The sequence below is a fragment of the Neofelis nebulosa genome, chromosome 17, assembly GCF_028018385.1.
Source record: "Neofelis nebulosa isolate mNeoNeb1 chromosome 17, mNeoNeb1.pri, whole genome shotgun sequence".
Classification (NCBI taxonomy): Eukaryota; Metazoa; Chordata; class Mammalia; order Carnivora; family Felidae; genus Neofelis; species Neofelis nebulosa.
The window spans coordinates 34,464,008-34,490,284 of record NC_080798.1 but is presented as its reverse complement, the minus strand read 5'-3'; the positions used below and the strand labels follow the sequence as shown (position 1 = coordinate 34,490,284).

Sequence of the window (26,277 nt, the reverse complement as noted above, 5' to 3'; positions counted from 1 at the left end):
AGATGCCTGTTCCCTATACCTTCGCTCCTTATAGATTGTTTCCTCTCCCAAGTTTAAATGTCTGTTTTGCTTTTTCTGTGAACTATTTGTACCTTGTGTCCAGTTTTCTATTCGGTTGTTGGTTGGTTGGTTGGTTGGTGTCAGAAGAACATGATCTCACAAAGAAATTGACTTTTGTGATATTTGTTGCAAAATCTGCCTCTGCTTTCATGTAGTCTTGTAATCACCGTCTTTACGATCAGTGTCGGCTCTCAGGTCACGTTCTTACATCTCTGTGTTTCAACACTGCCTTTCTTCAGCAGCTTCTTTTTCCCCTATTAGAACTTCCTGTATGACCAGCAAATCCACTGAGCTTCTCAACCCTGTGTACTGGCCCCTGGAGGTCTCTTCTTGCTTCTCAGTGGTAGTTTTGATTTCCTCCTGACTTCATATACTTGGAACCGTGTATCCTTTTCACATTTACATAAAGTGTCAGTTAGGGGCTTGTAAAGGCAAAAGCCAGGAAGGTATATGCTTGTCAGCCTGAGACACTGAGGTTTAAAGTCCAGCACTTAGTCTACAGTGAGCTCTGGTATCATTCTAGTACATTATTTTTTGATTCAGATTTAGTTTAACATTTTCTACTCTAAGTGGCCTTTAACCTTGGCCTGGTCATTTGACCTCCTTCATCAGTAAGATGGGGATACCTACACAGCAGGTTGTTGTAGTGATTCATTGAGTCCGGAAACATTTAGAGGCAACAGGAGTGGTGGAGTAGAGTCCTTAACTTCTCTTTTTACTTCTAAGTGCCATATTCCCCTGGATTGAGGCTTTCCATCACTGGGGTGCTGCAGTGACTCTGGGTTTCCCAGAGCAAAAAGAGCCTTAGCTACGTGGTCACATTCTGCATGGCTTTAAAATGTTCTCTGAGTGTGGCTTCAGTTTTCTCAGTTGTAAAAGAGGAACACAGCTGTCCGAAGCAGGGGACAGTAGTGATGACTGCACAGGGCGGTATGGGGCTTCAGGGTAGAGCCCGAGGCGCTGTGCCCCGCACGTGGAAAGTACCCTGTGAATTTTGGGCAAAATGGTGAAGTCACAGTGCTTCCTCCTGTTTTGCAGAAGCCCCGTCCTGCATGTCTCTTGGAAGCACGTCCCTGAGCACTCCTTCCATCCACTGCCCCTCCGCCGCGGTCTGTATTGGCATCCTCCCAGGCTTGGGTGCCTATTCCGGCAGCAGCGACTCCGAGTCCAGCTCAGACAGTGAAGGCACCATCAACGCCACTGGCAAGATCGTCTCCTCCATCTTCCGAACCAACACCTTCCTCGAGGCCCCCTAGCTCCCGTGTCCCTCCCAAGCTCCTGCCCAAGAGTAGACCGGACGGTTTGTTCTGCCTACGGGCATTACCTCCCTCAGAACTCCTTTGCCTGCTTCCTGTGCGCACCGTGACATTTTTAACCTCATCTAAAAATGTGCCAGAGTCCACTTGTGGCCCGACTTGTGTTTGGTTTCTCTTTTCACTCCAGTGCAGATGTCCAGACCTGTCCTGCTGCGTCTTTCCTTGCTGATGTGCTGGGGGGAGGGGAGGAGGGCTCAGCAGAAAGTCCACTGAAAATGCCCTGGGAAGATAGGCACCCACTGGTGTGCAGAGTGTTTGGATCATGTTGCTTTCTTTTTTTCCTTTCCCAACAGCACAAAGAAGCAAGGGCAGTTATTGGACAGGTATTATTTAAACACTCGGCTCTAGATGACCATCCCGTTTGGTTGTACTGCATTGTGGAACACATGGGGGACGGGGGGGTGGGTGGGAGAAATGAGCCGGGTGACGGAATGGCGACCTCCCTTGGAACTAACCAATTCTCGATGTTGTGTGACTAAGTAAAGATTCTAAACTGCGTCTGCAGGGAGTGTCACTTAACACTCATCACTCATTGTGAAATTTCTCCTTATTCTTCCTTCCTTTTCCTTCTCCTTCCCCTTCCTCCCTCCATCCAGTGGCGTTTAAGACTCTAAAGCTTGGAGAAACAAACAGGCCTTATCTCATCGTGGCCAGGAAGCAGAAGTGCTGTTTAGGTGTGTAGATGCAGTGACTTATTTCTGGCAGCTTGTAGGATCCTGAGTGCACACCAGTGGGACACACCTGCATCTTCTGCCCCTGCTGGGTACTGTCGAGGCCCCTCTCCATTTGCTACGTTTATAGTTGTGGCTTCTAACCACGGAAGCTCTTACCGGCCTAAAGGTGCTGCCCTGTCCTTTCCTCCCCTCTGCTCTTTCCCCTTTGCACACAGGGCAGCTTTAAGGCCGTGAGCAGCGAAGACTTAGAGGTACTGTCCCACCTCGGTCTCCTAAAGGGAAGCAGGCACTTTCCCTCCAGGATGGAGTCAGATGAGGTATGAAGGCCTTATGGACCGAGGGAGGCATGGGCTTTAAAAAAAAAAAAAAAACAAAAAAACGGCTCCCCACTTCAGGAGAATGAATCTGTACGGTTCTCTCTTCCCCTGGGTTCCTACGTCAATTGTTTCTACTTCTCTGGGTGTGAGACGGAGAGAGACACACAGAGAATGTGTTGACACTGTGATGCTGGCAGGCAGAGAAGCTACTCAGTCTTCATGTGGGCAGAGAGGCCCCTGGATCTCCTCCAACCCACTCCTTTTCCCCTTCCATTGCAGTGACACTCCGGGCCTGTTAGCAGATGGTGACTTCCCTTCACCCATAAGTGATGCCTTGTGAATTCTTCCTCCTTTTCAGAACCACTCAGTGCTAATTGTTCCCGTCGGTACAGGCGCATCAGCTTCATCCATCCTAACAAACAAGACATTTAGGTAAAACTGTGTAGGCACCTTCTGCTTCTCTGCTTCATTGTTCCTGCGATCGCGCTGTCATTATTACAGTACGTACCCAGAGCAACCTCACCTCATTTCAGGAGGCAGACCAAGGATTCAAAATCACCGTCTTTGTGTGGTTTGACTTTTAGGAAGCCATTACTATAACTTGTGGCCTCTGTTGTTGTTGGAAGTTGACAAAAGGTTACAGGGATTAAAACTGTATGTTAACTTGAAAGCTGATACATGTCAGAGAACAAGATCTTGCTTTTCCTGTACCGAATCTTGCACTCCCAGCCCCCTGCGCATTTACCAGCACAGCTAGACTGTGTTGAGAAAGTTGAGGCTCTTCAGATGGAGATTTCTGCTCTTGATGTCACAGGAAAGACTGAGAGTAACCGGTGGCACCTCACTGTGTTCATTGTACCTGTTGGTATAGAGTCCTGGAACAGAGACACACGGCCCATAGAAACTATGACTAGCAGAGCAGGATCTGGTCTCCCCAGTAGAGGAAGCAGCCTTGGAAAGCATCCAGTGTAGACAGTGTGGTTTAGACCCAAAGAAGGATGGAAAAAATGGGCTGCTTTAATCTACAAAGTACAGCACTCGGGCCTTAATAGGTAATTGGGGTTTTATAACTAGGTGACAGGGGATAAAGGCAAAGTGTGTGTATTGGGGGGCAGGGGGTGCTTACGTTGTCCTGAGTGGTAGTAGTCTTACAACTCTTGAATCCTTCAAGGGAGAAAGCCTGTCTCTGAGGATCTCTACTGCCAGTTCTCTCTGGATGATCTAGTCTGTGTCACACCGTGCCCTCTCAACCAGTTCTGCTAACTTCTGGCCCTGTCATTTGGGGAGAAAGCATGAAATTCAAAGCATTCATTTTTCCATCTATAAAAAAGCTGGGGAGCTGATGTGACTGGACCTGAGAGGTGGCTGGTGATCTGTTTACATAGGACTTCCCTGATCTCAAGACCCCAGGGGAGAAAAAACCTGGCGCCTCAAATTTAGACTGGGGTGGGGGTGGGGATCTCTAGCTTTCTTCAGACGTATCTTAGACCGGACATTGGAAGTTGGGCCCCTAGCTAGGGATGACCAGTGCCCGTTCTTTGCGTCCTTGTTCTTTCCAGTTTCCACCTTAGGTTCTTCCCTTCTGGCTACCTCCTTTCTACCCAGGACAAGCTGCTTTTGCCTAAGACTTCCCCCACTGCTTCTGCTTCTCCCTGGGAACGACGCCTAGTTCCCTCTTCCCTGGATGTACCATAGTGGTTTTGTGCTCGGAGCCAGACATTTTCTAGCTGGGTCACTGGGACAAGGTCCATAACCTCTCTGGGCCTTAGTTTCCTCCTCGGAAAATAGGAATAATGAGACCAGCTTTCTAGTGACGGTGAAAGATAATCTGGATTAGGTACTTAGTGTGGGATCTGGCACACAGCGCTCAGTAAATGGTAGCCATCTTCAATAGCCCTGTTACTGCTGGCCTCCCCTGTTTCGCGGTGGGCGTCCAGAGTTTCCGTTAGTGCTGATTTATGGCAGGTTTTCCCCATCCTACTGGCAGTACTTGGTTGCAGCTAAAACACTGACATGATGAAGGGTCAGATCTGGTCGTCAAAGCTCCAACCACCAGCTTCTGCTGTATGCTTCCCTCTCAGCTAAATGTTAATTGCTTAGGCACACCCGGTTCCTTGGCTCGGGTGTCCTATTCGTGGGTATATGGCTCAGCTGTTGTCTTAAGCCCCTTCCAGAAAAACAAAAAGGAGAGCTTAGTGGCGGTGCACCATTATTTGGACTTGAACGTTGTCTTGATTTCCTGGCGTGCCCAGCCTACTTACACGTAACAGTATGGAATGTAAGTTCTACTTGGTGGGAGGCTAGAATCTTGGCAACTTCGTTGTAGTCACAGGGTGAACACAAGAAGCCAGTTGCACATTTGTGCCTTACTGACGCTGGCAAGAGCTGGCATTTTGCTCCCTTACCTGCTGGAGCTATGGTTTAGGAAGAAGGGGAGTGTCCCAGCAGTGACAGGCAGAATGTGGCCCAGCATTAGCATTTCACAGAGGAGAAGGACAGCAAAACCCAGAGACAGCCACTACTCTGAGCTGTTGGCTGGATTCCACCCTTACTGTTTTAGTAACAGGCATGTCATTATGCCTTGTGTGGATTTGTTTCATTCATTCATTGTATACCAAGAGGCTGCTATGTGTGTGCCAGGCACTGTTTGGGACATTTGTGGACCATTTTTGTGGACTGTAATATCTTTCATCCTAAAAGTCCCACGAAGCAGCCCTTCTCTACATTTTATAGAGAAAATCGAAATTCGTAGTGGTTCTATGACTTGCCTGTGACTGCACAGTTAGGTGACAGAACCAGAATTTGAGCCTTTAACTCTGTGGTGTCAGTGAAAATTTTAAACAAATGCTAGTGCCCAGGCCTCAGCAGCAGTGATTCAAGGGTGGAGGGGTCTTTTAGATTTTGAAGTTCACTTTTTAGCTTGCTATCCATGTACCAAGAATCAAGTACCAGCATCACCGAAGCTCAATTTGTTTTTGAGATATAATTGACATTAGTTTCGAGTGTGCAGTTTATTCAGTACTTGTGTATTCTGCTAAATGGTCTTTTTATTTTTGTGATGAGAGCCTTTAAGTTCTAGGCTCTTGGCAACTTTCAGATATAATACAGTATTATCAACTATAGCCACCATGCTTTATGTTACACCCTCAGGACTTACTTTTTTTGGCTTGTTGTTTTTTGGTTTTTGTTTTTGTTTTTGTGCGCCTGGTCAGGAGTTCGGGCGCATTCCTTTCCCCTGTGAACTTGAGCCAGCTGGGAGTAGAGGGCTTGCTTGACTGATTTACTCAACCTGGGCAGAGAAGGGGAAAGAAAGCAGAGATGTCAGGGTCTGCTCCCATGTGAAGCCTGGAGGTGAGTGAAGGCTGTGGCCACCATACCTGAGGTAGATGGTCCATAAGAGTTTGAGCTTTTGAGATGGACCCCAGCATAAGGCAGGGATTCTCTCACCAATCTGGTAAATTCTTCCCATGGGGAGGTAGAAGGGAAGGGTCTGCATGAGAAGTGCCCCCCAGCCCTTGCAATATACGTGTCCTGTAAGGGCCAAGGAGGGGATGTGGGGCTGGGAGGAAGAAGGCTGCCCCCCTTTAGAGACCTCTGGTCAATGATAAGTTGACAGATTAGGGGGTATATCTCAGGGGTAGAGCATTTGACTGCAGGACTTGACAGATTCTTCCAGGCTGGGTGGGTACAAACTTCCCTGGATGTGACATCCAGCTAGACTCCTGTCAGCTTCTGAGCAGGTGGGCAAACCAGCAGACTTGTGCTATTTAGCACGCAGTCTTACAGCTGGCATAAGCAGGAGTTAGGCATGACCCAAAGGAGGCCAATACACTAGTCCTGGGATTCCATCCGTGTTGCCAGCTGGCCCCTGGGCCATTGTGCTGTGATTTCCCAAAGGTTCTTTGGGGAGCAGAGCTCCATGCGATCCTGCAGCCCTTTCGGAAGTGAACGTGTCCCTAAAGGATATTTCGACTTTTGGTGGCCACAGAACCAGCAGGGGTATTGGAAGCTTAGAACGAAGATCTCCTTCACTCGCCCTCACCAGACAGACCTCGGTTCCCGAGCCTACCAGGTACCCAGAGGTAGGAACCTGCCTGGTGTGTGCTCTCAGGTCTAGCGGGGCCCAGGGAGAATGACCTGGGAGAGGAGGTCGAGATAATAGACCTCCCGGTTTTTAGTGCAGAGGAAGGACAGGTTCATTAGCAACCGGACCAGACTCCCTTACAGAGTCAAAGGAAGTTGCAGTGGAGTCAGTAGAGGCTTTGGAATTGGCCAGATCCAGATGGAAGTTCTGGCTCTGCCTCTAATAGATTTGATTAGCTTCTCTGCTCATTTCCTCATCTCTGAAATGGTCCTAGGCAGGGGTGATTGGAAGATTCATCAAGATTATGCCTGTAAAGCTCTTAACATGGATCCAGAAACAGCGCTTAGTATAAATGTTGGTTGTTACTGGGTACACAGAAGCCTATGGCAGGGGCTCATGGAAACTCCAAGGCCGGAGGTAGACCAGAGAAAAAGAGGAGGACGCCTGGCTAGCTTCATGAACTTGGGCCTGCGCCAGGGTGTGGCATGCCCTAGAAACCAGTGGCTGCTGTCAGCGGGGACACAAGCAGCCCTGTTTAGCATCCTGAGGGCAGAGGCTTTCACACAGAGCAGACCACAGCCCATCCCCCGATGCCTGGAGACCAGGAGGAGGAGCTAATGGACGTCAGTGACTGCTATCCTGTGTGCCCGTGTGGTGCAACTCAGGACAGAGTGTCGACAGAGGAGGAAGGAGGGGGAGGGGTCAATGGTAGTGGCTGGGCCTAAGTACCCAGAGACTGGTGTAGGCTCTGTATGGGCTTCAGTTACTGGTGGGGCCAGGCATTGTATCCATCCACAGCTATCTAATGTGCCAAGTTCTGTGCCACTTTAACAGAGGGATTACTGTTTGTGTGGAATGTGTGCCCTGCCCACCCCCCACCTTAAGTAGAAATGATTGCACCATCTTGCCGGGCTTGTTGGGAGAAAGAGGTTTTCGTGTTTCCTTTCCCAGATCAGTGAGCCCATCAGGTCCCAGCTGAGGAAGGAGAGGACACAGGAACATCTGAAACTCCTTTATTACCCTGAGTATTACAAATAGAACACAGTCACAGTATAAAAAAACAGAGCAGGAATTAGGTGCAGGCAATGACACAAAGTATGCACTGGGGACACATTCCTTTCAGAGTCTGCAGCTAGTTACTTGGAAAAAGCCAGTTATGATTGTAAAAATTTTCTCTTTAATAACAGTAATTCCACTAAAATTATACAAAGTACATTCAATACTTAAGGGTAGGGAGGAAGCCAGTTTGGCCCGGAAGCATCATCAGTCGACTCCAACAAAGGAAGCCCAGCTGGGCTGGGGGAAGTTGGGGGTGGAGGTCCGGTTGTAAAAAAAAAAAAAGAAAAAAAATGGTTAAAAAAGCCACCCACAAGGAAGCAGGGTGAGCGTGCACGTTCCTGGAGAGGGCGGGAGGCCCAGCCGGCATGCTGCAGCTGGGCACGGGCTGGCGCTCAGGCAGGCTCCGAGTTGGTGGGGGGCAGGTTTTTATGCTTGAAATACTGCACAACTTGTTGGGGTAGTTCCGCCAGCACAGCTTTGGCCAACGTCTCTTTTGCCGCCTGCGGGGGCGGGGGGGGGGGGTAAGGTGGAGAGGAGAGACAGGGTTACTGGAGGAAAGTCGTGAGGGGCACCAGGCCCAGACAGCTGCTGGAGGGAGAGGGTGTCCCTGGAGGGCCAGAGTGGTCTATAACGCGCATCCCTTGTCCCGGCCCAGGCCTGAAACCCCGCTGGCTAGCAGCGCTTTCCTTTATTTGAAGTCTGATTCTTACCTTGAGCACTTGAGATGCCTGGGAGTAACATTTTAGGATAAATTTGTGTGTAGGAAGCTTCTGGGGAAGGAGATGGTGGAGGCGAGCTGCATAGCCTACTCCCCTGGCAGATATTTCCTGAGCACCTCCTTGGCCACCATAAATGGGCTGGGACTGGCTCACCGCTGAACACCCAGCCGCAGGCCAGGCATAGGGAGTCAGTCAGTGTCCTCAGCCTGAATGGGGAGCCAAGGCCCAGCATCGAGCCTCAGGAAGCTAATGCCCCAGAGGAAGGAGCTGGGCCATCTCAGGCAAACCCAGAGGACACTGGGCAGAGTTGTGAGCACCACTGGGTATAAAATATGCAATCGGTTCATGCTGGGACTAGTTTATAGGATCTGAGCCACAGAACCCCGAGAGGCCTTATGGCCAAGGGAACCTAGGCCCAGAGACATCAGGGACTTGCCCAAGGCCACACAGTGAGCTTCTGGTCAAATAAGAGTTGGGCCCCAGGCTGGCAGTACAGGGGTGGCATCTGAGAGACTGCTCCCTCTGGGATCCTGGTGGGCCCAACTGCCAGAGCAGTGACCTTGTGGGCAGACCTGGGGTCACCTGCAAATAGGCTCAGAGCCACCTCCAGGAACAAGGCGGGGCTACCAGTCCCCCTGTGGAGGCCATCCTAAGATGGGCCTCGTTTCCTGTCTGTGAAGGATGCTGGCTGAGGTAAGGTTACCAGGAAAGCCTCTCACCTCTGGGCCTTTGCTCTCACCCCCCCCCCCCCCCCCCCGCCCGGCTTTGACCCACAGGGATAACTCCCAACTTCTGGTTCAGGACCCAGGTTAGAGGGCAGGGCTTCCATGAAACCCTGCCCTGGAGCCCCAGTCTAGATCAGGCAATACCCCGTGTGTTCCTCGAGATCAGGGAAGCAAGTGCTCATGTGGTCGCGAGGCCGCCTCTGGGGGCAGGCCCTCGGGCGGGGCGCAGTCAATGGAGCGGAGGGTGGAGGAGCCTCAGGTTAGGCAGACACTCCCCAGACTTTCATCCTCACTAACTGGTTGCTGGGGTCCCGTAAGTGCCCCCTCCCCAGCCCAGGCCCACACTCACGTTGCGGAACTCTCGGAAGGGCACGAACTGCACGATATCGCGGGCGGCCTCCTCCCCCGTGTGGGAGCGCAGTGTGCGGCTATCCCCGTCTAGGAACTCCATGGCAGCGAAGTCGGCATTGCCCACGCCCACGATGATGATGGACATGGGCAGCTTGGAAGCCTGCACCACGGCATGGCGCGTCTCCTCCATGTCACTGATGACGCCGTCCGTGATGATGAGAAGGATGAAGTATTGCTGCGGGAAGGAGACAGCAGGTGCGCTGAGGCCTCTGCCCCCCGCTCCCCAGCCTCCCCCAAACCTTCGGACCCCTGGGAGGAAGGCAGTGCTCCATCGTCAACAGCTGTGTTCTTGGCAGTCAGGACCATGGCTGAGAAGGGAGACCCATGCTGGCCGACGGACTCGGGGGCCAGCCTCCCTGGCTCTGTTCCACCTGCGCAGAAACCCCCGCAGCCCGCTTGTGCCCGATCGGCACGGCTGGCCTCTGAGACGGCGCACTGGTCATGCAGGCGGGCGCTTCTGGCCCTGTGGGACTCTGCTGGTAGTAAGTGACTTGGGGTCACACGGCAGACAGCATCAAGCCATGGTATTAATTCCGCACAGGTCTTTAAATTCCACAAACTGTACCCAGGAGGGAGTCTTGTTTGATTCTAGTGTGCCTTTAACGCCTACCATTTGCAAACCTTCCTTACCAACAGAGAGGCGGGAAGCACAGCCCTTCGGGGGACCATAGTTTCTAGCTAGACTTCACTATCAGGTCCGGTTTGTTGTGTTTATTTTTACTGTTACTCTCTACATATGGCAAGTGTAACTTTTCTCTTAGTTGGGCTACAAAGTTTCTTTATAAAATTACTTAAAAACACTAATTAGCATGGGTGATGTTGGCCATAGCGTGAACTGCAAAGGGCGGGGGTGGGTAGGCGAATGAGATTCAGGAAGGCTCACTGGCTGGTCTGGGCAGAGACCCAGCATTCTAAGCAGGCTGAGACCTCAGTTTCAACTTGGCCCTGACCTTAGCACCCTCTGGCCCCTTTTTGAGGAATGTGGTTTTCCTCCTCTGTAACATAAACAGAAAAGCCCTATGTGGCCCTAATATTCGGAAGCTTTTGCCTCCTAGCCTGATCCTCCGGATTCTCAGGAGAGGAAGTAGGGGGCCCAGCCTCGTCCAGGTGATTGAGGGCAGACCCAAGCCAGATCTCAGATCAGCGCCTGGCCACCTTCTCACCCAGCAAAGCCATTTGCTCCCTGGGGAACATACAGAGGCCTCTGTACCTCACACAGTCGTAGCGGGAACAAGTGAGCCGTGTGGAGGTGTAGACACACCATCCTAACCCCCCTGCTTCCTGTGGCTGCCGTGCAGCACAGCCTGCACTGTGCCTTTAAGAGACCAAGCCCTTGGCTGGGGATACCTGTTGCTATGGAGATGACAGCCTAGATCCTTGCAGTGGAGGGCAGCTGCTGCCCTTCTCCCTCCCCTCCCCTGCCCCCCCTCCCTGGTTGGGGGCCTTATAACCCCATCTACACCCTTGTTCCCCCCCACAGCCCACCATTGCTCCAGCACCCCTTCCTTAAGTGGCCCTCTGGCCCCCCCTTCCATCCTGCAGGGTAATCCAGAGCATTATTTCCCAGGCACCTAACCTGGTGGGAGGGAGGATGCCTGGCCTCCGTCAACAGGTTCACCACTGGGGGCAGGACTGGCCTCCCACCCTCCTTCCAATGACCCTCCTGGCTTTCCCCTTTCAATCGGCCGCACCTCTACGCTAGGAGATTGGAGCCTGTGGCCCCCAGGCCTCCTCCTCTAAGGAAGGCCTTAGAGCCTTCTTCCCAGGGAAGTGGGCACAAATGGGGCCTGGGTTCCCGCAGGACCTCGAGTACCAACTCCCAGGGTGAAGAAGTCCCTGCTCACACGGCAACAGTGCTGGCCCTCCTCACCCTGTGCTTCCCATTTTAGAGATGGGGAGAGGGGCTGAGAGCGGTTCAGTGACTTGCTAAAGGCCTCACAGCTGGGAACGAGCACAGTGTGGGTTCAGACACCAGCCTGGCTGACTCTACAGCTGGGGCTCTTTCCACAGTGTCCTCCTCTACCACCCACATTTTGTGGCCGAGCTTCTCCAGTAGTGGGCCCTGGCAGGGAGGCGGTTTCTGCACCCCCTCACCCCACACCGTGGGGTCAGACAGCCTTAGTGTCCAAGACAGCAGCCCAGGGAAGAGCCCAGAACCATGGCACTGGACATTAGCCCTTGCTAATGCACCAGCCCGCCATAATGCTCACGACTACGTGCTCGACCGCAGCTTCTGCCCAGCTGGGCAGGCCTTGGCAATGAACGTGCAGCTAACAAGTCCTGGGCTCCTCACCTACCCCAGGCAGAGTCAAGGTTGTCCAGGAGCCTCTTAAGCCACTACAACCCCAGGGGTCCACAGCCCCACCTCCAAGACAGAAGTGGGAGGGGGCTGTGGGAGAGGAGAATGAAGGGCAGAATCAGGAGGAGGGAGGAAGGAGGCTCTGCTGTCCCCACAGAGAGCCCAGGTCTCCCCAACCCCAAGCTTTCCTACCTCCATGCCCTTCCTGGTGCCTCTCCTCCTGCCTGGCATACCCTTCCAGCCACAGCTCCAAGATCCATCTGAGCGTCCACACCTCCATCCCAAGCAGATAGAAGGCCCTTCTGGGCCCTGAGCTCTGCTTCCCCTGCCAGCATTACCCCTTGGGGAGGTCTCCTCTGGATGCTTCTCTCTCCCCCCACACTCTGAGGGCTCCATGCTCCAGAAACACACCAGTCAGTGTTCTAACCAAAATTAAAACCCCCACTATGACTCAGGGATGGAGTATCTTTTGCCTTTACCCAGAGGTTCTTCAGGCTTCTGGAACTGTAAACAGTCACTTCCCCTAATGCATTTAATATGTGATCTGATTTGTAAAAAATCAACCATGACAGTTCCAGGCAGTCTGGGGAAGCTGCTCCCTGGCTTATTTCTGGAAGTTGGCTACAGAAGCTTCTGGTGGTGGGGGAGAAATTCCTAGGATGACTGTGTCCCAGCTCCCCCCGCCACTGGGACAGCAGATACCTAGGTAGCCAACCAGGAATGGGCAAGACCCAGGGTTTATGGGCAGAGGGAAGGATGAAGGTCCCACGATAGGGACCCACCTGGCCCCAGCTGAACCTCTTAATACCCTTCAGTGGCTCCCCACAGCCCTCAAGAGAAAATCCAGATTCCTCACTGGCTTCCAAGGCCCTGTGGTAGCTGGCCCTCATCCATCCCCATTCACCCCTCTTACGTCAACACTCCTTCCCTTCAGTTATGTCCAAACACAGCACCTCCTGGCCTTTGCCTATGCTGTTCCCTCTGTCTGGGGCACTCCACTCAGGGCTAACCCTTAAGCATCCTCCAAGCCTGGACATCACTTTTCCAAGAAGCCTTCCCTGAGCCCCCTTAGGTTAGGCGCACCTTTATAATCCTGTACCTCCGTCACCATGGGTTTGATCACCTTGCACCCGCAGCTGGTTTCCAGGCCAGGCTCCCCACTAGACTGCAAGCTCTGGAAGGGCAGAGGCCGTGCATCACAGTCTCCCCAGTGCCGCACAAAAAACATGATCCAGGAAGACAGGCTGTGTGTGTGTGAACGGGAGAGGACAGGCCTGCATAGAGAGCTGCCTCCCACCACCTGCTCTCGAGTTCCTATACGTGGGTGTGCATACATCTAGGGACAGGGAAGGTGAAGCCACACCACGTATTGCCCCTAAAGCAGCTGTGCAAACGTGTCAGTTAATCCGCAGATTATTTCCGTTTGCCTTAGGTCTAATTGTGCTCAGTGCCATCAAGAGGTGACCCCAGAAGATTCAGCCGCCCACATTTCTTGAGTGCTTACTGTGTGCCAGGCACTGTGCTGAGCAATTTACATGCCAAACTGGTTGAATTCCCACAGTGTTTCCATGAGGCAGCCACTGTTGCATCACCTCCATGGTACGGGTGAGGAAACAGGTTCAGAGAGCTTCGGCAACCTGCCTTGGGTCACACGGCCAGGCAAGTGGAGCAGCTGGGGTCTGAACGAGGTCGCCGGGCCTCTGGAGCCGGAGGCTGAACCATCAGGCGGCACCACCTTTGGAGCACAGTGAGATGTGGGACAGCAAGGCCAGAGGTGGAGAAGCCTGTCTATGTGGACGTCAGGGTGGGAGGGGCTGAGAGAGGCCCTCTGTCCCACTCCTGCTTAGAGGTGGCCCAAGTCACACCGGGGTGCGGGGTAGTGCTTCCATGAGGGGTGAGGGTGCCAAGAGGAGGCTGCCTCCCCAGGGTGGGAGGCCAGGGACGTGACAGAAGTGCCTGGGGTGTTGAGAAGATCAGGGGCTGGACAGAGAAAAGACCAAGTTTCCCCTCTGGGGAGCCGTCAGCAGTTATTCCCCAGGACACAAAGGTCCCCTTCCTGGCCTTGCCCAGGGCCCAAGCCCCTGGCACACCTGGGACCTAGCAGACACAGGCACCTTTCCCCCCAGGACCACACGTCCTGCCCGGTCCTACCCTGGCTGCAGGGTAAGCCTGGCAAGAGCACTGGCTTCGCTCCTGCTACCGTTTGCATTTCTTCCTTTTAAACAAGAGTGCGGGCCTGTTTTTCCATCCCTTTGAAAGCTGACTCAGGTGGACAACAGACTTGGGGTGACAACGGCCTGGTTCACAGATGGCAGGCCTCCAGACAGTGCAAGCCCAAGGGCTGCCTCTCGTCTGCCCTCCAACCCATTCCAGCCCTGCACCCCAGGAATGCAAAAGTAGTCCCTCCCAGGCCTTTCCCTGGTTGCTGTCTCATTCAGGTTGCCCCAGATCCTCAGGGCACCCAGGGGGGCTTTATTTCTCCCACCTCATAACGGAGAGAGGCTCAGAGCAGGAAGCCTCTGGCCTCAGGGCCTCAGCCGTCAGCGGCCGGGCAGGACTGGCACTAGAGCAGACCATGCCCCCTGAGGAAGATGCCAGGACCGCCTTCCTTCTCCCCTGACCTGCATGCCGACCTCCTTCACGTTGTCCCGGCCTCTGGCGTCCTGTCTGCCTGGCCTTGCTCCTCCTGGGTGCAGGCATCGCATGATGTTGCTAATCCGAACACCACCTCCTCAAAGTAGATCCTGTTAGAGTACCCCCATCGTACAAACAAGGAAACAGGCTAAGAGAGGTTACGTGATTTGCCCGAGTCACAACGAGGAAGGAGTGTGAGCAGGATTCTTCAAACCCTGGCAGCCTGATCCCAGAGCCCCCTGTGGCCTTCTGAACAACTAGACCGTGTCCTTCCGTCCTGCCCTCTCCGGGCCAGCCCTGGTGTCCTCTTTCTCGCTTTCATAACCTCCACCTCCTCCATCTTTACCACCACTCCTGAAGCCAACCTCCACCTCCCTAGTGACCAGGTAGGGCCTCACCGTCCCTTTCCCTTTAGGAGAGGCCCTGCTGGGTTCCCTCCTCCTGCCTCTCGAGTCCTGCATAGCGCCCAGTCCGAGGCAGGGCCTAGGACAAATTCATCCACCCCCCCCCACCCCCCACCCCCCGCCATGATGCTTGAGCACCTGCCACAGGCCGGCAGGAGGTGATGGCGGACACAACAGCAGCAGCCCGGGGCCGTGGGGCTGTGAGTCATGGGGAGAGACGCACAACAGACGAGGAAATGGAGACAGCTCAACAGATGCTGCTGCCATCCTCGGAGTCCAAACGAGAATAAACAGAGAAGGTGGGAGAGCAACCTCAGAGGGGTGGTCAAGGCCCGCCACAGTGGGGGCATCTGAGGGGACCCTGAGGAATGGGTGGAACCGGCCGGGCAGAGTGTCACCGGGGCAAAGGCTCTGTGAGGGGAACAAGCTTGTGTGTGAGCAACAGGCATGAGGTTGATGATAGAATCATAAAGGGAGGAAAGTGTGGGGGAAGGGTGGGAGAGGAGGTCTCTGTGGAAGGGAGGGGCCTGGAGGGGCCAGATCTGACATTTGCTGTTAAAAGGATTCCAGGCCGGAGAATGGATTGTAGGGGTCAGAGGGGCGAGGGTGTGGCTGTGATGTCAGATGACAGAAGACGGTGGCCTTGGCCATGGGAAGGAGAAGTCAAGAGAGAACCTAGGCATGGGTGCAGCTATTCTTTCTTTCCAAGGGGGAAGCCCAGAGAAGGGCAGAGGCTCATGAAGGTCCCCCGGGGGGAGTGGCCAGGCAGGAGTCAGACCGAAGTCTCCTGGGTGGCAGCCCAGGCTCCACCCCAGGGCTAGGAGCTGGGTTTCCAGCCGTGGCTTGAGCCTGACCGGTGGGCCTGGGGACAGGGCCTGGGAAGTACTACACAAGACACTGCCCTTGGGGCCGGCGGGGAGAAGACTTCCCACCAGTCAAGTCAGCGCAAATCCCGGTGGGGGAGGGAAGAGTGGACAAGGTGACCCTTGGTGACCCCAACACGGGCATTCGGCCTGAGGCTAGGGAGCAGGTGCACACGATGGCCATCTGCCATGTACTCCAGATGCCACTGGCAGTGTCCGGCCAGGCCCTCGCCTCACCGCTGGGCCAGACAGTGGCCCAGAGGGTAGGTTTAGGGCCCGCAAGGACCACCATCCCTTGGTGTCCATGTATCCCAGGAATACCAAATACCCCCTGTGATCACAACCTTATTCACCACTAAGCATAAACAGAATCACTGTGTCTTTTTCAAGTCTGTGCTCCAGAAAGCCAGCACCAATCGAGTTGAGCTTGGTCCAACCCCCTTGCCAGACCTGCAGGTAAACTGAGGCACAGAAGGCAGAATATCCAGCTCCCCAGCCCTGTGGGGGCAGGTGGAGTTGGAAAGACAGGCCCCGGTCTGGCCCTCCCTCATGTCAGGCAGGGAGGGCCCAGCCAGTGCCCGCCCTCTCCCACACGTCCACGCCGGTGGCTGCCTACTCACCGTGGCTGTCTGCTGCTGTGTGGCCTGGGCTGCAAACCGAGCCACGTGGTTGACGATGGGTGAGAAGTTGGTGGGGCCGTAGAAGCGGATGTGGGGCAGGCAGGCCGAGTATGCCTGGGCGATGCCATCGACACCTGCCTCGAGGAGAAGACTGTATCAGCAAGGTTGCCCCCCGGCCCCTCACCTACCCTCATCCCATTTGCAGACCCGACTGGAAGCTCCCAGAGGGCAGGGCCAAGTATAAAGCAAAGAGTCCTGAATATGGAGTCAGGCGGACCTAAGTTCAAATCCTGCCTTGGCCCCTTCTTAGCTGAGGCAAGTTGTTTAACCTTTCTGAGCTCATGTCTTTGTCTGTCAATGGGACTGATAATCTTCACTCTTGGGCAGTTGACAAGAGGGGACCCAGCAGGCTCTTCCCAGAGAAGGAACTTGGCAGCCCAAGTCTTGAGGTCCATTCTGGACATGCTATGGCTTTGGCTGAGGGTTGCCGTGGGGAACTGAGATGCTTGCACGGCCCCTAAGAATATCCCACTGCCCGGTGGTCCTGTCCAGGAGGCCTTTGTCTGGGGAGGAGGTTGACCAACCCAATTTTGGACAAAGTCTCTAGAGACCTGCTCTAAGCGAGGCAGAGCCCAGGAACAGCAGAGGGCTACATTTTTAGCCAACAGATAGATGCCCATGGCTTCCGAGTCACAGCATCATTTGCAAGCTGGTGACTTGACACCTTTCCCTTCCAAGTACAAACTGGGCCCAGCTTTGGGAACCCCCAGGGAAGGCAGGTGCTATACCCAAGCCAGATCCTAGGCTGGAAGGTCTCGTGATGGCAGGGACCACCCTCTTCCATACCCACCTGGGGCCCCCTTCCTCCTCCAATAGTTTGTCAAATGATTCTGGAGGCTCAGAAATTCTCTTAGGTCAAGGGGGCAGGGGTGAGCACAGGCACCACACTCACTGCCTGCCCCTTTCTCTCCCCCTCCCCTCTGGCAACCCTCAGTCCTTGGGTGCCAAGGCTCTTTGTGGAAGGCAGGGGGAGCAGGGTGGGGTTAGGGCTGGGTCCTCCCAGCAAGGGCGGGTGGGAGGCGAGAGGCAGGTATATAATTTGCCACCCTCACCTCGTCCTGTTCTACACAGGGCTTCCTGTCAACGCTTCCCTTCATTCTCACCTGACCACCCAGTGAGGTGAGCTAAGCAGGTATCATACTCCCTGGGGCAGGTGAGGAGGCAGAGGCCCAGAGAGGTGCAGTGATCTCTCCAAGGTCACACAGCCAGGAAAGGGCAGCAGCTGGCCTTGAATCCAGGACCACCTGACTCCAACCTCCAGCTCTTCCCCATCTGTCATTATGAGCAAGCATGAGGGGGAGGGGAAGGGAGAAAAAGACAAAACCTATACTCTGTCCCTCCCTCTGCCCAGCGCAGATGCAGGTGGGCTTAGCACTCACCCGAGCAGAAGGGGTTGGTAGGGTTGAAGTTGATGGCAAACTCATGGGAGACCTGAAGTGCAGAGAAAATGTTGAGCCGGCAGCCTCCTGGCTCCAAGCCCCACCCACTGCTGGGCCAAGTCTCCCTCTGTGGGTACCTGGCTCTTCAAGCCCCATCCCCACCCCAGGTCAAGGCTATTGACACCCCCCTACATCTGCTTCCACCTTCCAGTGCTGGGGCTGAGCCACACAGAGAGGTCTGACTACCTTCACTTTGTAATGGGCACCACATCACCCCCATCTCTGTTGGCCGGGGGTTGGGGGGGGGGGGTCAGGCTGCTGCCTGTGTCTCCTCGCCCCACCAAGATAGTTCCTGAGTGGGACAGAGAGGCTTCTGAAGGCATCTAGGTGGACTCCAGGAGCATTTGAACTGAGCCTCTGTCACAGGCCATCACTGACGGTCCACTTTGTAGGGCCCTGAGGGCTTTCCCCTGACTTAACAGCAGGAGTGCTAACAAAGGAGCCTGTGTTATGCCAGGGAACCAAACGGGATTAGCGATTAGCGGACAGCCTGCTCAGAGCTGGACTGGGGATGAGGAAGCATAATGGGACCAGAGGAACGGGGGGGGGGGGGGGGGGGGGCAGGGACAGCTATCACAGTTCCCCTGGGGCCCGGTCCCATTTCTCTGCCTCCAGACCCAGCCCCCAGCCCTGTGGGTTATTGTGCACACTCCCGATCCAGGAACACAGAGGAACAATAACTAGACCCCATTCGGGGCTGCGGGGGCTGCAGAACCCGGGCCTCTGATGGGGCCCTCCCCACTCTCTGTCCTGCTGCCCTCTCACAAAATCCCCACGCGGCCCCCTTCCCTACCGCATGCCACAACCCACGTTCAGAGTTTTGCAGGCATCCCCTCACTCCTGGCAATGACCCAATGGGGAAAGGCCTGTAATTACCCCATTTTCAGAAGATGAAACAGACACAGAATGTTCTAGAAAGTTCCCAGGCTCTCACATTTACCGAAGGACAAGGTTGGGACTAGAACCAAGGTTAGGCTGCCTCCTGAACCCACTAACCTCAGAAGGCGTTCCTCTCGGTAGGCGTGCGGACAAGGACTCCATCTTGTGTCTGCACAATGACCTCCCTCAGGGCTACGTGTTCTAGGCCCCAAGGAGGTTAATGTACGCCCACATGGGAATGCAGGAGGGCTTCTTCTGATCTTTATAAAGTGGTGCACGAAGGCCCTACGTTAGCTAACCAGTAGAGAAGGCGCGCACACAGAGGGCCCCACTTTAGGTAACTACCCTGTGACCTCACCACCACGCCCCTTGCTCTGTAAAAGCTGCGGCTGAAGGTTCTGCTGGCCCATCAGTAAGTTATCCTGAATTAAGTTGTGGAAACGGTAGGGAGTGCCTTGCTTCGTTTTTCCCTCTTAAAGTGACTTCTCAGTCCGGAGGATACTTTACTTACCCTCCTCCGCCTTCTAACACTCTTCCACCAGTTTTAAATTAGGAAGATGAAGAGGTCTAGGGGATTATCTGCCAGGTGAGAGCTTTAGTCTGGGCACAAACACTCCCAGATGACTCATTAGCTCCAAGATAATTAGCTCTATACAACGTGCATGTTAGAAGGCCCCCACCAAGTCCAATGTACCCATTTCACAAGTAAACAGAGGCCCAGAAAGGGGAAGCCAGGTGCCAAGGCCACACAGCAGAACAGGCCTAAGACCTGAGCCTCTCATGCGTCGAGTGGGAGTTGGAGTCCTGGCCTTGTGAGCCCTCCTGGGCCAAGAGGGGTGAGACTCAGCACGAGGAGTTCACCCCAGGTGGGCCCTATGGGTGACTGGGTGGCCTGAGAAGACACTTCCCTGTTCTGGGCAACAGCTTTTCTGTTCTTTGCTCCCTCAGCCCTAAAGGCTGGCACGGAGCCAGTCCCCTAATGACCGTCTTGGGTCCTCTTCATCCTGGGACCCTCTTCATCCTGACCCCAATTTGAGCTCCAGCTGTGGGGGCTGGAGGTCCTCATTGCCATGGCAACTTCATGAGCCTCTACAGAGATTAAGAGGGGGGCTTGTACCGAGGGGTTGAGAGAGGAAAATCGTTGCCAAGGAAACAGGCCTCTGTGGGCCAATGACTTCCTACAAAATCAGATTTTAGGAGATTTTAGAGACCAAGGGGGAAAGCCCCCTCCTGATAGGAATGGAGTAATATTCTGCTTTCTCGGCCACCCAGACTCTTGATTCTTCACTGCTTCCCCCCTTTCTCTGCAGGAGGGCTTGGTGGTCCAAGTGGATGGGGCTGTGGAGGTCACTCATCTAGCCCAGAGGTCCCTCAGGTCACCTAGACCAGCAGCTCCATTTTACAGGTCAAAAGACTGAGGTTCAGAATGGGTCAGGGCATGCCCAGGTGACACGAATGAGCCACAGCAGAGCTGGGACCGGATCTGGGAGACAAGCCCTCAGCAGCCCAGCCCCCTCCTATGCTTGCTGCCCTGGTTTGCCTAAGAAATGCCTGTAAACAGGACAAGTTTCCTGGAGGCCATAAGCCAGATTAGGGGCCCCTGGGGGCCTGTTGGCCACAGGTCTTTGTCCTGGGACTCCCTGCTGCCTTGTGACAATCAGTGGTTCTGTTCACCAAGCCTGGCCCGAAGTCAGTGAGTTACTTAAGAGGCTGCTCCCTGTGGCCCTGGCGGGGGCAGGGCATGGGGGAGGGAGCTGAAGGGACCCCAGAGGGACTGTCCTCTCTGAGCCTCAGTTACCCCATCCTTACAGTGGGGAGAGTCATGGACTGTGCACTTCCCCACCGCAGATCTTCGCGTGCCCTCCTTCCCGCCTCATCCCTCTCTTCATCTGACCGACTCTGGCTCATTTTGAACGTCCAAGCCTTCATGTCATCTCCTCAGGAAAATGCTTCCTGAGTCCCTCCACCACCATCCAGGGTAGGGGTCTGCTTGGGGCGCAGCTGGCCCAGCCCCAGGGAGGATCGAAGGTCCCAAGTGCACGTTCCTTCGAGCTTCTCACCCTCAGAGAACCAACACTTCTGTCTGCTCAGGCTGCTAGGCCGCCGATTCACTGTCAACAAGTTCTGCACTCCTCATGTGTGCCGGGAGCTGGGACACAGAAGGGAGGAAAGCAGGGGCCCTCCCGGACCGTGAAACCCTGGAGGGAGGCAACAAACAGGCCAACCCACACATACAGAGGCGACCATAAAGTTCTGTGAGGACAGTGCCTCTCACTGGACGAGAGGAGGGCCCCGCATGAGCTTCCTCGGGGAAGACCTCCCAGAGGGAAAGATCTCTTGGCCTCTAAGAGTGGGAAAGCGGTGAACAGGAGCAACAGGCCAGGGGAAGGCCAGGCGCAACGGCCCTGAGGTGGGGAGCAATGAAAGAAGGTTCAAGAGGCTGGAGCAAGGCCAGCTAGAATGAGAGGGAGGGAAGGGGCTGGGAGGGCCAGGCCTGGCATGTGCCCTTGCCCATCCTGGCTCCCACATCCCTCCTGGCGCCGCCGGGCCCTCCAGCCTGGCCAAGCCCGAGCCTCTCCAGAGCTGCCCTGTGACATTTCCAAGGAGGCTTTTGAGGGAGAAAACATCTCATTCAGCCAGAGTTCTTTCAAAGCTGGCTGGTGTCCTAGCAACGGGCTCTTGCTGGGCCTGGCCGCACCAGCCCGCCCTGCCCCCAGTGGCATCACTGTCTGCCCAGAGGCCCGGCTTTGGTTCTGCAGGATCCTGCCCCCTGCACCCCCACACCGAACGGTGGCCAGGAGGCCACAGAGCCGCTCCCTAAAATCCTAGGTGAAGATGGTCCTCCCTAGAGAGGGTGGGAGGGCAATGCTCACTGGAAGCAGCGTGGGTCACAGCAGGGCAACAAGAGGGGGCACTAGCTGAGACACACGTGCAGGTTAGGAGCCCTCTGTGCCCGCAACAGCCCAGGCTTCTCACTTATGGAGAGGCAGCAGACCCTGAGAACAAATGGAAGCTTCCATTTGCCCAGCTGGAATCCAGGCTCCCTGTTGGGAACACGGCCTTGGGCAAATCACCTGAGCCTCCGTTCTTTCACCTGGAGAATGGACAGCACTCCTTCTCTTCATTCCTCCATCTGGCCCACTCTCACCCTAGCCAGTCCCCACTCAGCAGCCAGAGTGGGCCTTCAAAATGCCAACGGCTCTCTCTCTCTCAAAATAAATAAAAAACGTTTAAAAAAAATCTTTAAAAAGGGGTACCTGGGTGTCTAACTCTTGATTCTGGCTCAGGTCATGACCTCACCGTTCGTGGGATGGAGCCCCACACTGGGTGCTGTGCTGACAGCACACGGTCTGTTTGGGATTCTCTCTCTCTCTCTCTCTCTCTCTCTGCCCCTCCCCCACTCGCTCGAGCCTGCATGCCCGCTTTCTCTCTCTCAAAATAAAGACATTTTAAAAAGTCTTCAAAATGCCACCTGGATTGTAACGCTCTACATGGACCCTCCAGTGGCTGCCCATTGCTGTTTAATTAGCATTTGAGGCCCTGAATGGCCGGCCCCCCACCCTGCTAGCCATGTCTCTCTCCACCCTCCACAGAGAGGCCATCACGGCCACCTTCTTTCAGTTCCTCCAACTTGCCCTGTCCCCCCTGCCTCCCAGACTTTGCAAAGCTGGTTCTCTCTGCTCTGAACACTCTCTCTGCCCCATCACCAACCCCAATCACTCTGCAAACTCCTTCTTGACTTAGACCGTGCCTCTCCAGGAAGCCTTCCCTGCTACCCCCAGGCCAGGCTGGGGCCCTCCTCTAGGCTCCTCCCAGGCCCACGCTGCCCCATCTCAGCACTGATGACCTTCCAGTCCTGGGGGCTTCCAGAAGTATATAGGATACCCAGTTCAATTTGAGTTCCAGATAAACAATGGATAACGTTTCAGGATAAGTATGACTCAGGCAATATTTAGGACATACTTATACTTTAAAAATGTGTTTATCTAAAATTCAAACTTACTGGGTATCCTGGATTTTTGTTTGCCAGATCTGGCCTCCTACTTGTCTTCTTAACCTGACCTGAATACCAGGGGTCAGAGACCATAACTGTCCCGCTCATTATAGCCTCCAGCGCCTACGTGAGGTTCAGGCTGAGGAAAGAGTGTGAGTTTGGGGTAAATGCAGAGAACACAGGGCAGCTGGGTGGGCCTCCAGCAACTTCCAGATTCCAGAAAGGCCAGACACACAAATCCCATCTCGACCAAAAGGAAACAGTCCAGCTCCACTCACCTTCCAGTCTGGGGGTAACTGGGCCCCGAAGCCCAGAGCCGGAAACATCTTATCACTAATCAGAGACAGGAGAAGAAAACTACTGTAAGACATCAGGTCAGAGGGCTCACTGCCCCCACCCACCCCTCCCAGCTCTCACCCAGGGCTGGGCCCACTCTGCCTTGCACACCTCCAAGGACAGAAGGAAAAAGCTCACCACCTCTAGAACGAGCTCTGTGTGAATGATCTACTGAGCTCACACCCACCTCTAAGTACTTGGTGAACGTGAGGCTTGACCCTATCCACACCTGTGGCAGACATGGCTAATCAATCACAGCACTTCTAACCGGTGGGCCTGGATGCAGCTTTTAGGTCCTTCTCAAACTGGGACCTCAGGCATCCGCTAAACCACAGTCGTTACAGAAATATACTGCCTGTCTCTCAACCTCCCATTTCTGTCTGAGAAAAATTCTCCTAAATGAGAACCCTGGCTTAGTGTCAAGGCCCTTCATCATCCAGCCCTAGGACCTACTCTCATCTCCTTCCAGCTGCCCTCCCTCATACCCCACTGGCCCAGCCCTGGCCCCTGGCCACTAGCTGTGTCCCAAACACACGGGGCACCTCACACTCCAATTTCAATCATGTTATATCTCCTTTTGCCCCCAGCCTGTTCCCTGTGGCAAACTCCTACTCATCCACTAAGGCCCAATTCAAATGGCCCCTTCTCTCTGTGGGTTTCCCTGAGGCCTGAGAATGCCTCTCTTTGGTGCTCCCATAGGTCCTGCCTCACATGTAAACCGCTCTCTCGGAACTCCAGTGATTCATTCCCGGTCTTCCTCCCTGCGTGGGAACTCCCTGAGGGGAGGGATCATGTCTCACCTGTTCATTCACTCAACTTACATATTGAGGAATCCCCTGGCTGTTGTGTGAAGGACAAACTGCCAGGTACTAGGACAGAAGCAGGGAGACCAGTGAGGAGCCTACTGAAGGGGTCTGAGCGGGAAGGGATGCTGGCTTGAACAGGCTGGTAGCAGTAGGGGTGGGAGAAGGGGCTAGATTCAACTAGGTTTGGAAAGGATTTGCTGAAAGAACACTGGGGGAGATAAGGGAAGGAAAAAGTGAAGGGTTTTGGGTGAGTGGTAGTGCCTCTCACGGAGATGGGGAAGAGGGTGAGAGGGGTAGGGGCTGGGGCAGGTGCCCAGAGCTTACTGGGTCCTTCTTTGCTAAGTCCGAATGCCCATGAGGAGGCTCAGTGAAGGGACTGAGTGGGCAGCTGGATACAAGGGACTCCAGAGCAGCAACAGCAGGCTGCTCCGCCCAACCATGCAGATGGGGACTTTCACCTCCCTTGCCCTGTGGGCTATACCTCTCTTAATGTGGCCAGGGATCACAGCCCCCCACCCCCCACCCCGGACCTGGGAATCAGACACTGGTAGTAAGGCTGTCTCTCTCAAGGAGGCCAAGTGCACACAGGATTCCTGAGCCTGCTGTTGTTCCTGCCAAATCTCTGGCACCTGCACCTTCCTTCCCTGTTCCCCATGTTTTGGCTTCCTAGTCATTCTGCCCTCTGGCCTGGAGGTCCTAACAAGCACCACCTGTGGCAATGATGCCATAACCTTCAAGTGACTTCTGATCCTCCAAGGCCACACCCCCTACACAGCTTTCCTTCACTGACTTTCCACTGCCCCCCCCTCCTTAGCCCAAAGATCTCCAGGAAGCATGGCCATGGGAAGAGGGCCCACACGTGCTGGCTGCTCCTTCCAAGTTCCCAGCAGGAGTGAGACTATTAGGCCAGTAGGTGCCAGGCCCAGGAATCAGAATGTCTGGGTGCCAGTCCCCCTGCTCTGTGTGACTTCGGATACATTCTCTACCCCCTTCTCAAGCCTACATTTCCCCAGCTCTAAAAGGGAAAGTTGCAGCAATAGCAAACACGTTTCATTTTCCATCTTGATTCCTTTTCTTACTGGCTACTTGGGGTACCATATGGAGAAGGATTCCAGCGTGGATCTGGGCTCCGTAGGTAAGAGGTCAGCAATTGACTAGCGAAGTCTGCCGCAGGTGTGGGAAGGGGCAATAAGGCACGTCATGTGTTGGCCATTCCTAGGTTTGATGATCTTTGGGTCCCTTCCAGCTTTGATAAGCTGAGCTTCCTGGTTGGATGAAGCTGGAGCTGACCTTCATGGTCCCTCCCCAAGTTTACCTGTCATAGTCCTGAATGATCTGCCCGACAGCCCAGATGGCTGACAGATATTCGTTGGTGCCCATGGGGTTGATATAGTGCAAAGAGGAAGGGTCCAGAGGATTCCCATTGGAGGCTGTGAAGTCTATCCCAACCTGTAGCGTGGGGGTAAAAAAAAAAAAACAAAGGCCACTCAGGGTGGTCACAGACCCTAGCTCCCTATCGCATCCCCAGGGAACAATGAGCCTGATGGGACATGGGGAGCCCACTCATCTCCCTGTGCCAACCCACCCTTCCGTAAGATGGTCTGACACCTGGAAACTGTCTGTCATTCCTTTGGTTCCAGTGCCATTTGGTTCTAGTGCCATTTGGCTCCCTATTACTCAAGCATAAAGTCTATTGCCCAGATGTGACACAAAGCCAACTCATAGTCCCAAATTCCTTTCTCCCCCTCACTGTCACTACCCACACACTCATCTGTTTCCATTTCCAGGCCTTTATTCATGAGGTTCCCTCTACCTAAAGAGCCAGGCCATCTTTTCTCCCTAATTCTCCTCCATCATTCAGGCCCAGTTTGGATCTGCTGCCCCGTGGAAGCCTTCCCAGACACCCTCTCCCCTCCCCAAGCCGCCTCCACCAAGAGGCCCCGGGACCTAGGGCTGCCTCGTACAGCAGTGCCCATCTGCCCAGAGTCGGTGCTCACTGTAGGCAAGATACGTGCCCCTGAAGCCAGGTCCGGGACTAGGCACAGAGCACCAGGGAAGATGCTCCACAGGAGCTGGGGCTGATATCTGCTCTCTCAGCCTGCAGAGAACTCCAGCCCAGCCCCTGGAGGGCTAGCAGATGAGTGGGCAAGCCTGCCTGGCAAGGGGGGATTAGGAGAGGGATCCAGGGAGAAAGATGGCCACCTTAGAACTTGGTCATCGTGGGATGGGTTTGGCATAGAGGAGGTGCTCAGTATCCATTTGTTGAATGAACACACACACACACACACACACACACACACACACACGAACAGGAGAGCCCAGCCTATTGGAATGAGAGGGTAGTGGTGACCAGTGGGGTCAGAGATCAACAAGGCCAATCCCATGACCCCATATACTCATGCAGATAACCTCCCGCCCCATGGAATCTAGAGGTGGTGGTGGAGAACAGTGAGGCAAGGCAGGGAGGTGGGCAAGAGCATGGGACCCCAGCAGGACCCCCGGGCCCCAAGGTCCCCTTTGGGTGAGGAGCATAAGACCAGATGGACAGGACAAGTCTGTGGGACCTACACTCCAGGCC

General features: G+C 54.5%; 2 protein-coding genes across 19 annotated transcripts in view; one reads left to right on the top strand and one right to left on the bottom strand.

Moving 5' to 3' along the window:
* Positions 1 to 1,462, top strand: part of PSME3IP1 (proteasome activator subunit 3 interacting protein 1) — a 31,728-nt gene extending 30,266 nt beyond the window's left edge. For all 6 annotated transcript variants that reach the window (XM_058709217.1, XM_058709220.1, XM_058709223.1 and 3 more), the window contains exon 7: positions 1,099 to 1,462. In XM_058709217.1, the coding sequence (XP_058565200.1) occupies positions 1,099 to 1,316 (218 nt within the window). In that variant the 3' untranslated portion in view covers positions 1,317 to 1,462. The remainder of the gene's footprint in view (positions 1 to 1,098) is intronic.
* A 5,986-nt stretch (positions 1,463 to 7,448) lies between these two features.
* The window catches only part of CPNE2 (copine 2), a 47,003-nt gene continuing 28,174 nt past the window's right edge, over positions 7,449 to 26,277 (bottom strand). For 2 of the 13 annotated variants that reach the window (XM_058709208.1, XM_058709209.1), the window contains exons 11-17: positions 25,015 to 25,148; positions 23,715 to 23,762; positions 22,836 to 22,890; positions 17,625 to 17,676; positions 16,186 to 16,319; positions 9,304 to 9,540; positions 7,449 to 8,010 (exon numbers count right to left, since the gene is read on the bottom strand). In XM_058709208.1, coding sequence (XP_058565191.1) covers positions 7,903 to 8,010; positions 9,304 to 9,540; positions 16,186 to 16,319; positions 17,625 to 17,676; positions 22,836 to 22,890; positions 23,715 to 23,762; positions 25,015 to 25,148 — 768 coding nt within the window. In that variant the 3' untranslated portion in view covers positions 7,449 to 7,902. The other 11 variants (XR_009256205.1, XR_009256207.1, XR_009256206.1 and 8 more) reach the window with 11 other exon arrangements.